This window comes from Gossypium arboreum, chromosome 5 (assembly GCF_025698485.1).
Source record: "Gossypium arboreum isolate Shixiya-1 chromosome 5, ASM2569848v2, whole genome shotgun sequence".
In the NCBI taxonomy this organism is placed as follows: Eukaryota; Viridiplantae; Streptophyta; class Magnoliopsida; order Malvales; family Malvaceae; genus Gossypium; species Gossypium arboreum.
Window position 1 is genome coordinate 85,105,463 of NC_069074.1, and position 11,474 is coordinate 85,116,936.

At 30.6% G+C, this 11,474-nt stretch overlaps 1 protein-coding gene and 1 long non-coding RNA gene across 2 annotated transcripts; both read right to left on the reverse strand.

The window, feature by feature from the left end:
* Positions 1-1,100: 1,100 nt before the first annotated feature.
* Positions 1,101-2,105, reverse strand: LOC108451536 (pentatricopeptide repeat-containing protein At5g16640, mitochondrial-like). Its single transcript, XM_017749217.1, has 3 exons — positions 1,838-2,105; positions 1,497-1,723; positions 1,101-1,295 (listed from the first exon to the last, which is right to left on the reverse strand). Exons 1-3 carry the CDS (start codon positions 2,103-2,105, stop codon positions 1,101-1,103), a joined length of 690 nt encoding a protein of 229 aa, XP_017604706.1.
* Positions 2,106-3,489: 1,384 nt separating this feature from the next.
* Positions 3,490-5,387, reverse strand: LOC108452924 (uncharacterized). The gene is made up of 3 exons (XR_008283480.1): positions 4,560-5,387; positions 4,425-4,475; positions 3,490-3,741 (listed from the first exon to the last, which is right to left on the reverse strand). It is a non-coding gene; the product is annotated as an uncharacterized LOC108452924 (long non-coding RNA).
* Between the last annotated feature and the right edge of the window lie 6,087 nt (positions 5,388-11,474).

Here is an 11,474-nt window from a genome sequence, read left to right on the forward strand (position 1 = left end):
TTAAAAAAATTATATATACTTAAATAACACTAACATAGTTGCAACTTAATCAACAAATGCCTCTAAAATAGTAACAAAATTAACAATAAAATAAGAGTTATACAATAACAAAAAAATAGTAGCAACATAATAATGAAATGATAGCAAAATAGTGCAAAAACAACAAGAAAAAAGCAACAACAATATAAACTGCATTTTTTTTTTTGCATATTCAGGTTGGGTCGAAAAAGCCTTACTCAAGGCCCAACCCATTTCCTAAATGGGCATTATTTCTTGCCCAAGCCCATTTTTGGGTCTATATTTTTACCCAAACCCTCTCACTTTTCGAGTGGCCCGACTCATGAGTAGGTCTATTTACTACAAACCCAAAAGTATAATGGATTTATTGATATACACTTGCAAAAGTAAAAAAGAATATGGGCAAAAGGGTTATTCACATGTTAACTTAAGGTTGATTTTGTAACACCCCTAACCCGTATCTGTTGCCGGAATAGGGTTAAGAGGCATTACTAAACTTATAACCTAAATCGACATTCAATTCTCAAACATTTTCATTCATAAGCATATCTCATTCACATTCAATCCAATTGTCCCTTAAAACAGGGGACACACGCCCGTGGAAACACGCCCGTGGAAACACATAGCCACCAGACAAGCCCGTGTCATAGGCCGTGTGGACATTCGAAATGGGAGCACATGGCTGTGTTCCAGCCCTTGTGTTGCCCCGTGTAACTCCCTAACTTAGGTCACACGACCGACCACACGCTCATGTGTCTAGCTCGTGTGCCTATTCGAAATGGCCGTAAACACCCATATGCCAGGCCGTGTGCTAGGCCGTGTCAAACCTGTAGGGTATACTGAAATATGCCACACGGCTAGTCACATGTCCGTGTGTGAGGCCGTTTGGGGCATACTGACTTGCTTCCATTTACAACACCAGGGGACACACTTCCATGTACCATGACTGTGTGTCACACACAACTGAGACACACTCTCGTGTCTCTGCCCGTGTGGACAAAAATAGGCTATTTACCAAATCAAACCACATACCAAAACCAAAACCAAACCATCACCCAAAACCAAACCATAACAAACATTACTCAAGCAATTATATACCACATACCAATAACAACCACATTAGGCTCAATGCCTTGCTTTCTCATCATGTCAACGGTCTCTACAGCTTTAGAAATCTTTCCATCATTGCAAAGAGCATCAATCAATAAATTATATGTGACAATATCAAGTGAAATATTGTTATCCACCATTTCATTCAAGAGCCTTGTTGCCTCCTCCTACTGGCCCGAATTACATATACCATGAATTAAGCAATTGTTAGTAATGATATTTGGTCTAATGCCCTTAATCTTCATTTCAGATAAGAGATTGAAAGCCTCCTATAATAAATAGTTCTTACAAAGGCAGTCAATGATAGTGTTATATGCTACAATATTGGGTTCATAACCTCTGCCTTCCATCAGTCTTAGAAAACTAACAGCTCTATCAATATTGCCTATCTTACGCAACCCCTTAAGTATTGTATTGTAAGCAATCAACTGAGCTTGATACCCTCTTTCAGCCATTTCATCGAATATACTAACAACCTCAAAAATCTTATTTTGATTACAAAATCCATTAATCAAAGTGGAAAAAGTTACAACATCAGGTTCAACACCTAACTTCAACATTTTCCCTAAAACAAAAAACCCAAAATCAATTCGACCTAATTGACAACAACAATTACTCAAGATGTTCAATGAATAAGCATTGTGGGAAACTCCCAATAATTCCATCTAGCTACACATAGAAACAACAATGGCATAATGTTTCATTCTACCAATGGGTGCTAATAATTTAGTGAATTCCACAATTGAAGGCTTTGGGTGCTTTTCAGTCATCTTATTGAACAAAATCAAAGCATCATCAACATTATCGAAGCGGTGGTCTCTTTTTCCCTTTTCTCTAACAGGCATGGGTTTCTTACTTAGGGCTTCGATGTGGGTAGCAATGGTGTTAGAAGAAGAAGAAAAAGAGTGGAAATTAGAAAGATGGCTTCCACCATTAACAACTGAACGAATAATAAAAGAAGAAGGAAGCTTACCCATATCTTGAAAGTAAGCAAAATTAAAGCAGATATGGCGACGGCAGTAGCAGATAATTGAAAATTTAATCACAAAATAATGCATCGACATTCGATGTGCAATGAAAATAATAAAATTCAATTTATATCAATATAATATTTGAATTATAGTTATAAAATTACAATATTAAATATCTTATATTTTGTACTCAATTAAAATATCAATATATATTATTCACTTATTATCTTATAATATTTTAACAAAATTATTTATTAATTTAGTATATAATAATAAAATTAATTAAAAGAATATGTTTATTGTAACAGACCTATTTTGCCCAGCCGAGGCCAAAATTAGACAATCCAAGTTTAATTACAAACCCAAAGAAATACCAATTACAGCCCAAAAATTTGAAGGCCCAATGGCCCAAAGTGTTTAAACATTTGAGAAAAAACCTAACCCTAGCTCTTTCTCGAGCGCCGCACTCCACGTGCCTCGTCAGCACACCGCCGGCGCCTAGCCCCGAGGCCTGACCCCCTCTGCTCGTCCTTGCACCAACTCTGTTGACTCCCTAGGCCTGCAAAACAAGAACAAAAAAGAAAGCAAGACAGAGATAACGCAACATAAACAATACGCAAAAACAGTAGAAAGCAATAGTGACAAACATTTCTTGTAATAGGCTATAAAGCCACGAAAAGAAAGATTGTAGAGGAGGAGAACATTTTTTCAGAGAAACCAAAAGCAGAAATTACACAAAAACTAAATAGATGATTATTTTCTCTAGCGTTTTTGTTTTCATTTGTAAGGAAAATAAAGTCACTACAGCAAAACAGGTTTTTAGCGGAGTTTTTTTAGGCCTATAGCGGCGCTTTTACAAACGCCGCAAAAAGCGCCCTAAAAATGGCGCCGCCAACATTTTGTGGCGTTTATGAAAAAAAAAGCCGCTAAAGGTCATGACCTTTAGAAGCGTTTTTCCCTCAAACGCCGCTAAAGGTCATGACCTTTAGCGGCGCTTTTCCCATAATCGCAGCTAAAGGTTATGACCTTTAGCAGCGCTTTTCCCACAAACGCCGCTAAAGGTCATGACCTTTAGCGGCGCTTTTCTTACAAACGTCGCTAAAGGTCATGACTTTCAACGGCGCTTTTCCCACAAACGCCGCTAAAAAATACGACCTTCAGCGATGCTTTATTTTAATTAAATAATATTTATTTCTATGTTAAATATTATATTATGTTTAATTTTTGAAATCTAAACTATATATTTTTAAGGATAAATAAAAATATTAATTAAATTAAATTTTCCATTAAAATTTAAATTTTAAAACTAAATATAAAAATTAATGAATTTAAATTTAATACATAAACATTGATTCAATATGTAATTTAATACATAAAAATAACACACACAAACACATAGTATTATAATTTCTAAAACAAAATTCATCCTCGTGAAAAAAGAATGCCAATTATCATCACCTCTCATTAATCAAAGGAAAAGGATCAAAAAAGAAGAAAAACAATATACAACAGAAGGCTGGTTCAAGCTTATGTGAAGCCAAAGTATTGCAATGCCTCCATATAACTTAGAGAAGTCCTTTGATGCTTTCAATTCAACTGCCAGAGAATCCAAAACACCGGAACAGAAAGCCAAAGTATGCACCTGTAAGCCAAAGTCAGGCCAATAAGGAAATCACTTATACGACCCTCAAAGCCACATATGTCAAAGCACATTATCTGATCTCTTTGAATTATGATATGGAAAGATAAATTTTTAATAATGCCACCATAATGCAAGAATTAGAATTTGTTTTGACAAAAGTCATTGATCATGTTATTAATCATGTGCCTTTGCATGTACATGCGTTGCATCTAAAACCTACATAGTTTAAATAAAAAAATCACCAAATCCATGGCCTATCCTCAAACAATCTATTATTTAGATATGTAAACAAGTCAAATAGAAAGCAGCTCATGGCAAAGTATTTTCCTGATCCACTATGTTAGTTGTTTTTATCTTTATTTCTTCCCTGAGTTCAATTTTAAACCTCAAAATATCTAAATATATTGATGCTCAGAATGCTTAATATTGCGGACAACCAACACAATAGTCTAATACTGGTTTATCTACTATGAAAAAATACTAAATTGTAAGTTACATAGAGTACAATTTCAATTATTTTCACTTCAAAAAGCACCAAAAGAGTTGAACAACCTGCCTAAATTTCATCTGTTAAGGTGGAAAACCTCAGTTACACAAAAGCCTCTCTCAGCCTTTTTGAAATAAATAACCAGCAACTACTATGAATCTTATAGCAAAAATATATATAAGACCAAGTATCTTACCTCTGCAACAAAAGGCCATAATTTGCTCAATTGCTTGTTCAACCATTTTGCCTAAACGGACAACATAGTGTAAGACAGTAAGCAACAACACTGCATAAAATCTTAACACCAAAATGGAAACACCTTTTTCTATACCTAACACATGCAAATGTATCTAGTCTTTGAGATGCATATTTTATGCCTTGTCGCATAATGCTCTGACCTAAACAAGATAACATGAAAACAGAGTTACAACCAATTATAACCCAGATGAAACAGGGAAGAAAAACGAGGACTTCTATTGATCAACCTGAGAACAAAACAATACAAGTAAAACGTAGAAAAGTCTTGCAAATACACCAAGTTCTTTTGAAATCAACTACATCAAATCAATCAAAAGAATATATAAATGTTTTAAATGGAAGAGAGAAAAAAGCTGATTTTTTTCATTAATTATAACTAAAAGTTCACATGCACGGCGGTAGAAACTAATGCTATTGGAATAATATCTTAAAACAAATTCAATTCAAAATCGTTTTGGTATTCATTTCGCAGCCAAATATCGCCTAATCTATTAAAATAATTATACAATTAAATTAAGTGTTCAAAATTTCCATACTTTCTTGAGAAACAAACAGATCGTGAAAAAAAAAAAGTACCTGCTGCTCTGAAAGTGGCTTACATTGAATCAGCTGTGAGATCTGTTCATCGAGATCGAGGGTTGAGTCTGTTGGTGCACCCATTTTTGATAATTAAGTAGCAAGAATAGAAATGATAAAGAAAGGGAGAGACCATCAAGGCTGGTGGTACAAATTTAGCACAAAGGCCGAAAAGGTCAAATAGGAATCCAGAATATCTTTTATCCCTCGAAACCAAATAATGAAATTACATGACAAATGCCTTACTGGTATTTTAACTATAATTAGTACAGTTTTTATATTAATGGATTAAAAGTTTAAAGTTGTGATTAAATAGATTGCCAGGTTTAATATGTTCATTTTCTCTATAGCAAAAGTTTCAAATTAGTAATTATAATTTTGAGTGTTTAAAATTTGTATAATCTATCGATTTCTTAATTCAAAATTATCAATCATATTCAATATATTGAATCAATAAATTATTTGTGCGATGATTGTAGCCTTTTTAAGATAATTTCTTCTATTTTCACATATTTTAAGAGTCATGAGTATTACCTTATAGTATTTTATTTGGCCACTATTTTTATTTTTTAATTAAATAGAGAAGTGTTTATTAATACCATAAAAGATAACCAAGGCAACTATATTTCCATTTCCAATCACTTGATTTAAATCAGATGCAAAATATTAATGCTTAGTTGCAAACTATATCTGCTAAAGTATTTGCCTTTAGATGTCCAACAATTAACAGCTGCATGCTGCCTTAGCAATCAAATATAAGAAACTTATAGCATTATCACCTTGGCTCTCTTAAACAGATCCCTTAAATTTTTATAAACTTTATATCATAAAAACGCCTGTAGAAAATTATTTTATTTTAAATAAAATGATACTGTTTTGCTCTATAAGTTTTTTTTTAATTTTATTTTACTTCAAAAAAGTTTTTATTTTATATGTTAAAATTATTAGTTAAATAATTTTATAAAATATTTTTATTACTATTTTTATAAATTAGTTTTTATAAATAAAAATTAAGTACTCTGAAAATAAATATCGTATATTTTAATAAGAAAACAAATAATAAATGGCTGTGATTAATTATTAAGTAAAAATTATCCCATATAAGCAATTAATTTCTCACATATCAAATTTCTGATTTTATATTTTTTTCCAATCTAATCTCCATTTCATTAGAGATATTTCTTCCTAACTAAAATATAACTATTTTGCTAGAATTAGATGTGGAATGATTTTAGTTTTGTATTTCACTTTTATTTGTTATAATCTGGTCCTATCCAAAATAGATAGTTACCTATCCATATCAATGATCTATTACTTTTTTTATTTATTTATCAATATTTTTTAAATCTAATATTTAAATATATCAAATGGTTTAGATTAAATATTTTTAAATACAAAAGTATTAATTGATTGTAAAAATTTCATCATTTAACAAATCTTAAGTAAACTTTAAATCCTAAACCATTTAATATATATAAAGTTTATCTATTATCTCTTAAATAATTTAAACTATAATCATAATTTTAATATATTAAAATTAAAATTATCTTTTACAATTATATAAGAAATTAGTTAATATATAAATTAAAAATACTAATTAATCTAAACCCTAAATCCCTAACCCTTAACCCTTAAACCTTAAACAATATAACATAAACCCTTAACCTTTAACCCTAAACTTTAAACCCCAACCCCTTAAAACTTAAACCCTAACCTTTAACCCATAAACCATAAACCATAATCCCTAAACTCATAATCCATAAAGCTTACAATAGTAACTCATAAACATTAAACCCTTAACCATATACCGTAAACCCTAAAATATAATGATAATTAATTCAATATTTTAAAATTAATGCTATCTCTTTTACAGTTATATAAGAAAATATTTAACATATAAATTAAAAAACAATTAGTCATATGCCAAAAATCTTTAAAATTATTTTAAATAATAGTATTTTAATTTTTTCCATTTTGTGGCGTTTTTCAAAAAACGCCGCTAAAGATCGAGCATTAGCGACGTTTTTTTAAAAAGCGCCGCTAAAGCCACTAAAATCTCAATACAAAACGATGGCGGCATTTTATCAAGCATTAGCGGCGTTTTCTAAAAAGTGCCGCTAAAGGTGTACATATAGCGGCGTTTTTAAAAAAGTGCCGCTAATACTCAATCTATAGCGATGTTTTTAGAAAGCGCCGCTAAAGCCACCAAAGGCTCAACACGACGACGTTGTGTTAATTTTTTTGCGGCGTTTTCTAAAAAGCGCCACTAAAGGTGTACATATAGCGGCGTTTTTAAAAAAGCGCCTCGTCTTTAGCGGCGTTTTTAAAAAGTGCCGCTAATGCTCGTTCTTTAGTGGCGTTTTTCATTCAAACGCCGCTAAAAACGCCGCTAAAAACCTGTTTTGCTGTAGTGAGTAGAAAAGAAACTTACCAAGCTCCGTCGATCCGGATTTCTCTCCAGGGCCGAAAACCCAGAATCCATAGGGTTCAGTTTTGAGGAGGTTTAGGCGCGACGGTTTCTTACAGAAATCGAGTCATTTAGGGTCATTTTTTATTTTCTTTTTATTTTTGAAACGGAGGGCAAGAATAGCTTTTTAAAAAGAGAGAAAAGGGGCGATTTTGGGCAACTCCGGCCACCGTCTACGACGGAGCTACGGCCAAGTCCATTTTTGCCCAAGTCCATTTTTGGGGCCTATATTTTTACCCAAACCCTCTCACTTTTTGAATGGCCCGACTCGCAGGTCTATTTACAACAAACCCAAAAGTATAATAGGTTTATTGATATACACTTGCAAAAGTAAAAAAGAATATGGGCAAAAGGGTTATTGACATGTTAACTTATGGTTGATTTAAGATCTGCATTCAACTGGTTAAGGGAAAAGGGTTTAGAAAATAAATTTATATAAATAATTTTAATTTTAAATGACTCATTTAAATATTTGTTTATATGTCGATTCAAAATCTACACTCAATCAAAGGTAACAGGAGGGGCAAGCAAGGGCCCTGACCTTCTCAAAAAAGAAAAATTATTTTTTACCCTTTAAATAGATATACTGACATGAGCTTGTGAGCACAATTTGGGTAACTAAAATTTTGGTTAATTTTAATTTAAATAGATTCAAATTAATTTATTAGTCTTTATCTTATGTGTAAATTACAAATTTAGTCTCTATATTCTAATTTAGTCATCTTAAGCCTAATTTTTAATTGTAGCGGTTAAGTTGGTTAAGTTCAATTCTATTACTTCCAAAATCTTATGCAACAAGCATATTATCACATGTTAAATACTATGTCACTTACTATTTTCGTATAATACTCATAAAAGATCATCTTATTTTATTTAAAGGATTTAACGATCATCATGAGACTAAATTTGTAAAGTATAAAGACTAACAATGATCAAATTGTACACATAGTACAAGATTAATAATAAAATTTTATCTGTCAAATTCAACTCATTACAGTTTACGTTAAAACTAAAATTTTAAAAATTAAAAATATATAATTAAAATTAAGTAAATTTAAATACATGACCTAAATTCACAATCTAAACATAATACAAAACTATCAACAATGTGAATGACGAAGATAACATTATTTATAAAGAAATCGTATATATATTATAAAATAATGTTGTGTTTTTAATTATATTTAATGTGGGATTTATTTTTATAATTAAGTTTTAAATATAGTTAAAAGAGTCTCACTTTTAATATATATACACAAAATATAAAAGAAATAACGAAAATACATATGGAATTTTTTAATTATATTTAAAGTGAATTCCATTTTTGAATTAATTTAATAATAAATTATATTAATTAATAATTGCAATAAAATAAATATTTAATTTAATTTAATTAATTTAATCAATCAAATTTATGAATTTATGGAATAAAGATAATATTACATTTGTTTATTTAAATTTTATTTTTTATTTTTTCATGTTGCAATAATATTTTTGAAATTTTTTATGAACATACTAATTTATATAATAATTTTACTATTATATATCTAAACTAATAAAAAATATTTTATGGTTTTATTTTTTTATAAAATTTTAAGTAAACCATCTCAATTTAAAAATACTTTTAAGATATTTTAATTAATTCACAGGAAGGTATACTTGCGTGTTTTAGAAAATAAATTTTATCATATAAGTTCAAGTTTTGACATTTGGCACTATAATGCATTGCCACGTGGATTTCAATTATATAAATTTCTATAAAAAAAAAGCCTATATTCCAAACTTTTTTAGCCCCAAACTCTTTAAATCACTACCCTGCTTGGGAGCCTCCCACGGATAACTTAGTCAAGCTTTTGATAGGTAGTGATGGGCATTTAATTATGTCGAGTCAAATCGAGTTAAAAAAATTTTGAGTTAGTCTAGTTGACAAATTATATTTTAGCAATCGAATTCAATTTGATTTTTTTTAATCGAATCAAGTAAAAAATTTTAAATTCGAGTTAACAAATCCTATTTTTTATACTCAATGTTGCATTTACATGAATCAATTATTTAACTAGTAGATTAAGTACAATATTATTTAATTACATAAATAATATAATGGTTTTTCCTTTTAACTTAATAGGTAAATATTTATCAAAACAACATAGTTTTCCTTTTAACTTAATAGTTTTGACTTTTAACTTTAGAAAATCTAAACATTTATTAGAACGACGTAGTTTTGCCTTTTTTTATTCGAATTTTCGGATAATTCGGATTATGTAATTCATATTCAAATTAAACAAAAAAACTTAATTTTTTATTCGATTTGATCCGAATAACTCGAACTATTTAATTTTAAAATTGAATTTTTATCGAGTTTTTCGAATCGAATCAGATTTTGTTCACCCCATTAATAGGGCATGGAGTTTAGATGCACATACTCATCCTAAAAAAAATTAAAAGAAGTTTTCACTATTGGATAAAAAAAAGTAAATTTTATTATTGATTTATAGAATTTTAAAGTATTAATTAAAACATTTTTTAAAGTACAACTTCGAACCATTTTATTATTTGTTTAGAAAATGATCTTCAATTACTTATATGGTCACAATCTTGGCAAATTCAGTTTAAGGAAATGCTCCCTTTGCGTGGTGTGATAGCGGTTGGAACTTGAATGTTGCTATGGTTTTATTCCATTCCATTAGTTGGGATACAAATCCGAACAAATTAGGTGATGAAAGAGTGTCATATTAGTTGAATTGGATTTTGAAGTTTTGTATATTGTTTAGCCTATTATGTGTTTGAAAGTCCCGCAATTTGCAATATATATAAATGTGCAATTTGATCAACTTTTAGTTCAACTTTTAGTCCAGGCAATCTAACTTATTGCAATATGTCCTATGTGATTAGTCACTTTTACCGACAGTGAACATCCTGAATAAAATTAATTGGCAATGGTGATTTAATCCTACAAAAGGAGCAAACGACATGCTATACTTATTGCAGCATGCCTTATATGATTAGTGATTCAGTCTCCATTTCTTCCCTATTCCTCCCCGACTTATCTTCCTTTCCAGCTTTAAGCCAACTTAAGTGAGGCAGCCCTCCTTAGCATCACCACCTTCTCTTCCTACTTGAACACTTATATCAACAATTGGTACAATGAGTATGGACTGAGCCATGACTTCCTCTCACGCTAATGCTTCTCTCAACCCAACAAACTTATCCACCTTCACTAACTCAGCAAACTCAACAGCTTCAATGACCCCCATTTCTTATTCAAGCGATGCCACTATCTTGGTAAGGTTGAAAGAGTTATGCTAGTATTGGTCACATAGGCTTGAACCGCTTAGGCTCCACCCATTTCTCATTAAACATATATATATTTGCCACAACATTTGCTTTGATTGTTTAGTTTAAGATTAACTTCAAGTTTTTCTTTGGTTGCCAAAGACGCTCATAAGAATCTAAGCACCAGAATTACTGTAGTTTTCTACACATCTAGAAATCGACCCTTTATCCATCTGCGCAAGACTAGCAGTAGCATTAGGCAAATTTTCAAAGAGACTCAACACCACTCCTAAATTTATTCCAGTCCTGGCCATAGAGCTTGCAACTATGTTATGTAGTTACATGTTTTTTCGTTCTACCTATAGTTGTAACTTTGTATCTAGTAGAACAAAACAATATAAAAAATTAGATGGTGTTCAATGATCATATTGATTGGTTAGCAAAATCAGCTCTATGTAAGAAAAACTTGGTATTGTGCGGCACTTGTAGCTGGTTTTGATTTGTATATAGTATTTTATCTTTTATAGTCTCTATGAGTTATCATAGAGATGTAATAAATTTATTTTTTATGAGTGAGTTATCATATCGTTATTGTAGGTAAATATTACGTAGTGGATGTTGGATATTCAAATAATCGCATTGAAAAAATCTATCGAAATAAATTAAGAGATG

What these genes read in the sequence shown, in the direction of transcription:
- LOC108451536 (XM_017749217.1), bottom strand. Translation starts at nt 2,105, where the DNA reads ATGGGTAAGCTTCCTTCTTCTTTTATTATTCGTTCAGTTGTTAATGGT. An exon ending in TAAATTATTAGCACCCATTG is followed by an intron (nt 1,724 to 1,837) that starts GTAGAATGAAAC and finishes GTTGTCAATTAG; the next exon opens with GTCGAATTGATTTTGGGTTT. An exon ending in TAGGCAATATTGATAGAGCT is followed by an intron (nt 1,296 to 1,496) that starts GTTAGTTTTCTA and finishes TCGGGCCAGTAG; the next exon opens with GAGGAGGCAACAAGGCTCTT.